General features: G+C 39.5%; 1 protein-coding gene across 1 annotated transcript; it reads right to left on the bottom strand.

The window, feature by feature from the left end:
* Window positions 1-416: 416 nt before the first annotated feature.
* On the bottom strand, window positions 417-5,129 carry LOC108361339 (restin homolog). The gene is made up of 3 exons (XM_017613935.1): window positions 2,083-5,129; window positions 1,027-1,235; window positions 417-951 (listed from the first exon to the last, which is right to left on the bottom strand). Exons 1-3 carry the CDS (start codon window positions 5,127-5,129, stop codon window positions 908-910), a joined length of 3,300 nt encoding a protein of 1,099 aa, XP_017469424.1. The 3' UTR covers window positions 417-907.
* Window positions 5,130-5,340: the final 211 nt, after the last annotated feature.

Genomic DNA, 5,340 nt, shown 5'->3' with positions numbered 1-5,340 from the left:
TTGTTCGTATTGAATAACCAGTGTTGGGCAGTGTTATCTTCAAGGATGTCTATAACAGCTCCATGAGCATGTCCTATGCATGACTATCTTCAAAATTTAGTGATTGCGATACACTGACAGTAGTAAAAGTAGTTTGACGCAACATTTAAGGTTTTTTTTTAATAATAAGTCGGCTTGTTCGTAGAAAAACACGAAATGAACAAACATGAAGCTTTGTAGTTGTTTAAATATCAGACGAATTATTTTTATTAAATATTAAATTTTTTTGCTATCTAATTTAATTACATGTTAATTTAGAAAATAAACGTCAAACAAGTATTTAATTAACAATATCTAGCAGTTTTCTCAACGGCATAGAGCACAAATACTTGTACAAACAAATTCGTCAATTCAAAGAATACAGAAGTTTGATGCAGTTCTTTGTAAACGATATTTAATAGTTTATTTTAATACAATAGTATAAAGTAAATAACACTGATGCATTTTCGTATACGTGTACGTACATATCTCGAATGAAAGCATAGCAATATATGTACATATGTAGCAAACTGTGTGGCCAAGTAGGATTTATAACAATATATTTTCATTTCTTCCTTGATTATCACAAACGCAGAATCTGTTGTAATGGAGATTATGTATTAACAAGTATTTTTTTAAGAAAAAACACAACCGACTTCATTGCTCATATCAAAATTTAGGAGTACCGTTAATTTCTTCATGACCTAATGAACGGAACTAAACCAAACCACCCTTGATAAAAAATAATAATTATTGAAAACGGTTCCCGTGGTTCTAAGTTATACGGTAACAAATGTTAATAAAAATTGTTATAATATCGCAAAGGATCGAAAAATTCAATATCATGAGGTTGAAAGCGTATAGTCGATATGGATATTCATAGACCCAGTTACCACTCATCATCATCGCACTCTCCGGTTTCGTGGCCAAAAACTGAATATGATGGGGAAACAATTAGTTAAGAAATATTTTAGAAACATTTTAATTATGCTTTTAATGAAATCTTACCTTCGCATGTTTCACAGTATTTTCGCGGTTCTGGCAATTTGCGATCCTTTTTCTTCGCTGGATCGTTCAGCGGAGGAGGTGAGTAGTCGCGATCATCGGATGCTTGAAGGGGACAGTCTTCGGTTTCGTGTTTGTCGAATTCATCACATATATCACAAAATACACGTGGTGCTGGCTTCCGTTTCGCGATCAGCTCAAATGCTTTAGGCCTAGGTAAGAAACACCGCAGTGATAGAAAATCGCATTATAATACCTAAGNCGAAAAACCTTCCACACAGAAGATATAAAAAATTACTTTTTACAGAATTGAAATTGGTTCATCTGTTTGGTCATCTGAAATACATTTCATTTATATATATATATATATTTTCTATAAACTATTGGCACTTTCGACCAAATTTTAACCCTCCGTAAATAAAATTTACGACCTTCTGGACTAGTACAGTTTTCGGCAAAGTTGATCCTGGAGGCGTTCTTTCCATAAATATTAGCGTTTGTTCGTATTGAATAACCAGTGTTGGGCAGTGTTATCTTCAGGGATGTCTATAACAGCTCCATGAGCATGTCCTATGCATGACTATCTTCAAAATTTAGTGATTGCGATACACTGACAGTAGTAAAAGTAATTTGACGCCACATTTAAGGTTTTTTTTTTAATAATAAGTCGGCTTGTTCGTAGAAAAACACGAAATGAACAAACATGAAGCTTTGTAGTTGTTTAAATATCAGACGAATTATTTTTATTAAATATTAAATTTTTTTGCTATCTAATTTAATTACATGTTAATTTAGAACATAAACGTCAAACAAGTATTTAATTAACAATATCTAGCAGTTTTCTCAACGGCATAGAGCACAAATACTTGTACATATAGTATGTATAACAAACAAATTCGTCAATTCAAAGAATACAGAAGTTTGATGCAGTTCTTTGTAAACGATATCTAATAGTTTATTTTAATACAATAGTATAAAGTAAATAACACTGATGCATTTTCGCATACGTGTACATATCTCGAATGAAAGCATAGCAATATATGTACATATGTAGCAAACTGTGTGTAGGATTTATTNTGCTCTTGCAGCTTTTTGGTATCCTCAAGTGCATTGGACTGTGCCAATTTCAACTGCTCGGTTTCGTTACGACTTATCGTCAGTTGATCTTCCTTCGTGACCATCTCAGCGTGCAAGCTGTCAATACTCATTTGTAATTCTGCATTTTTCAGCTGCACGCTACTGAGTGTACTCGAACCCTCCATTTGTGCTTGCTGCAAGAACTCCCGCTGCTTCTCACTCTCACTAGCCAAGCTAGTTATTTGCTTGCTGAGCTCCTCCTCTTTTGATTTGAAGTCCAGTTGGGATTTCAGCAACTCATCTTGCAAGAGTTTTATTTGATGCTGCAAACTGGAAATCGCCTCATCCAATCTGCTCTTCGTCTGTTCTGCACTTTTGAGCTGCGCTTCGAAATTTTCGATAATCTTATTCCGCTCTCCAGCTTCCTTCTCTTCTAAATCTCTCAACTGCTGTGCTGACTGAGTCTGAAGTTTTGATTGTAGCGCTTCAAACACTTTAGCCTGTGCAGTTTTTGATTCCACTGTCACTTGCAGCTGACTGCGCAGCCCATCCGCATCCTGAATACTTGTTTGAAGACGCTGTTCTAATTCTTGCGCCTGATTTTCGTATTGGAGGCATTCTGCGGCTGACTTATCTGTAAGGTCCTGCAGCAATTTCTTATTCTTAGTAAGCTCATTGTTCAGTTTTGTTACAACTTCATTTAGGGTGGTCGAGCCGTCCTGCGAGAAATCCAAATCCTGCTGAAGTTTCTTATTTTCGGCTTCTAACCCAGTGTATTTTGAAAAGAGCGCCTCAAGCTTGCGTGATAATACGCCCAGTTCGAGTTCCTGTTTGCCGCACTTTTCTTGCTCCAGCTTGAGTAATTCATTTCGCTTAAAGCTATCCGCTGTCGCGATTTTCATCTCCTGTGTAAGCGTTTCTACTTGGCTGCACAAGGCATCGATGCGCTGTTGACTCGCCTGAAGCTGCCCCTGGAGAACGCCGCGCTCCGTGTTTGTTTTATCTAAAAGTTCATCGTAAGCTTTCTGTTTTGCTGCCGCTTGCTGTGTTATTTTCAACAGCTCACTATTCGAGTCAGTGGACGTTGTACGCAGCGTGTTCAAGTCTTCCTCCAGTGCCTTATTTTGTGTGGCCAGCGATTCATATTTACCTTGCAAATTCTCGAATTGCCGTTGACCGTCACTGAGTGCCAGCTCTAGCTTGATCGCCTTCTCCTCGAAAATAGCCAATTGTTCGTTCTTTTTTGATAGTTCGTTGCGGGTTCGTTCCAAAATTACGTGGGATTCTCCCAGTTGTTTCGTTGTCGTCAATAATTTCTGGTTGATCTCTTCTAGCTGGATTTCTAATTTCAATCGTTCATCGTTCCTGTTCGTTTGTGATTCGAGTAAATGCTTTTGACGTGTGGCAAGTTCTTCATTAAGTCTTCGCAGGTCGGACTGAAGCTCGGTGCAGTTCGAGCGCGCGGCTCGTACGTCGTTCTCCAGCGCTTCGTTATGTGTCTGCAGCATATCACTTTTTGTGCTTAGACTATCTAATTTGCGTGTCATATCGCTGATTTCAAGTTTTTGGCTAGCGCAGAGCTCACCTTGTGTCTTGCTGTTGGCCTCAAACTCAGCGCAATTGGTTAAAGCTGCCTCAAGTTCCTGCCTCAGTTTGCTCGCCAGATTATTTGTAGTGCCTAACGCAGTTGAGGTCGAATTCAAACTTTCGATTTTCTCAGCAAGTAGACGCTCCTGCTGCGCATGTGCCTCTGTTTTTTCTTTCAACGCAGCTTCCTTAGATTTGACATCGTCCTCGAGCCGTCTTGTTTGCGATTCGAGTTCGATGATTCTGGAGCTTAATTGTTGTACACTTGCCGATGAATCGCTTTCCAAACTCTTTACGCGTTGTTGCAGTTGGGTGATTTCAATGATGAGAGCCTCCACCTCCTTCTGCTTTTCTGTTAAGCTTGCCTGCGATTTTTGTTGCTCGCCTTTCAGTTGCTCTTCCAGATTCGTACTTGTCTTTCCTAACTCCTTAAGTTGCTCTCTATACATTCTTTCCTTTTCTTCCAACAGTTTTCGCAGCTCTGCTTCTGAAGAATTGGCGACAGTGTTGGCTTCCTGTTGCTTCTTCAGTTCGGCCTTTAGCTTTTCATTTTCCACTGTAATTTCACTAATCTGTTTTTTCAATTCTTCCATAACCATACCCAGCTGCGTTATGCCCACTAGCTTTTCTTGATCGGCGCTAGTCGCAGCCTGCAACTTCTCCTCGAAACTCTTCTTCAGCTCAGTCAAGCGTTTTACTTCTTCATTGGCCGTTTTCAGCTGCGTTTCTGACAGTTCCTTCACCTCCTGCAAGCTAACTATATTCCCATTTAATTTCTCCATTTCTAATAGATTTTCTTCCAACTGCGTCTTCGCCTGCAAAAAGCCCGCCTGTTGCGTCTTCAACAGTTCCTCCAATGTCGCATTCTCTGCCTTCTGCATGCTGTACTCCGCCTTCAATTTTGCCAATTGTTCGTTAATATCCTGCAGCTGTGTATCACGATTTTTGCACTCGGTACGGAGGATTTCGCATTCATCTTCAACATTGGATCGCTCGCTTTCTAGCGTTGTAAGCGAATTTTTCTGCGCTGTTATTTCGGCGCGTAGCGTGTCTAACAACAAATCCGTTTCCCCCAGTTTAAGCGCAAAATCGGCCTGCAATTGTTGGCGCTCCTTCTCGGCTTCTTCCTTAAGCAGATCCAATTCATGTCGCAGATTTTGTATGCCACACGCTGATAGCGAAAATTTCTCCAAGCTCTCATCTTTCTCCACCAGCTCCTTTTGCAATGTCTCATTTTCGTTTCGCAGGTATTCTATGTTCTCATGCAATCGTTTGTGCTCATCATCAGAGGTAGCAAGTCGTCCTTCATACTCGTCCTTTTGTTGTTGGAGTTGGACGGCAAGTTCGGATATTTTGGCAGTAGTCGCTTCTGTAGCCAAAGCAACGGCAGCAGCGGTATCTTCTGCGGACGGTGTAGATTTGGTAGCTATGTGTAAATGCATGAGTATAAATCAAATTACATATGTACATAACAACTTTTATGGACTCAATGATACGTATGTATGTACGAGTACATAAATAAGTAGATAGATATGTGTCATACATTTGTACATATGAGTCGTTTACTTGCCTTCAAATAGGAAAAAAACTGGCTAATAAGTTCTGGTGGAACCCAATCTGTCTAATAAAGGCCTTCCAATAATGAACCTGTTA

The sequence above is a fragment of the Rhagoletis zephyria genome, unplaced genomic scaffold (assembly GCF_001687245.7).
Source record: "Rhagoletis zephyria isolate East Lansing unplaced genomic scaffold, Rhagoletis_zephyria_1.1 Rzeph_scaffold_00737, whole genome shotgun sequence".
Lineage (NCBI taxonomy): Eukaryota > Metazoa > Arthropoda > Insecta > Diptera > Tephritidae > Rhagoletis > Rhagoletis zephyria.
The sequence above is the reverse complement of the archived record's forward strand: the minus strand, read 5'-3'. Positions and strand labels throughout refer to the sequence as shown.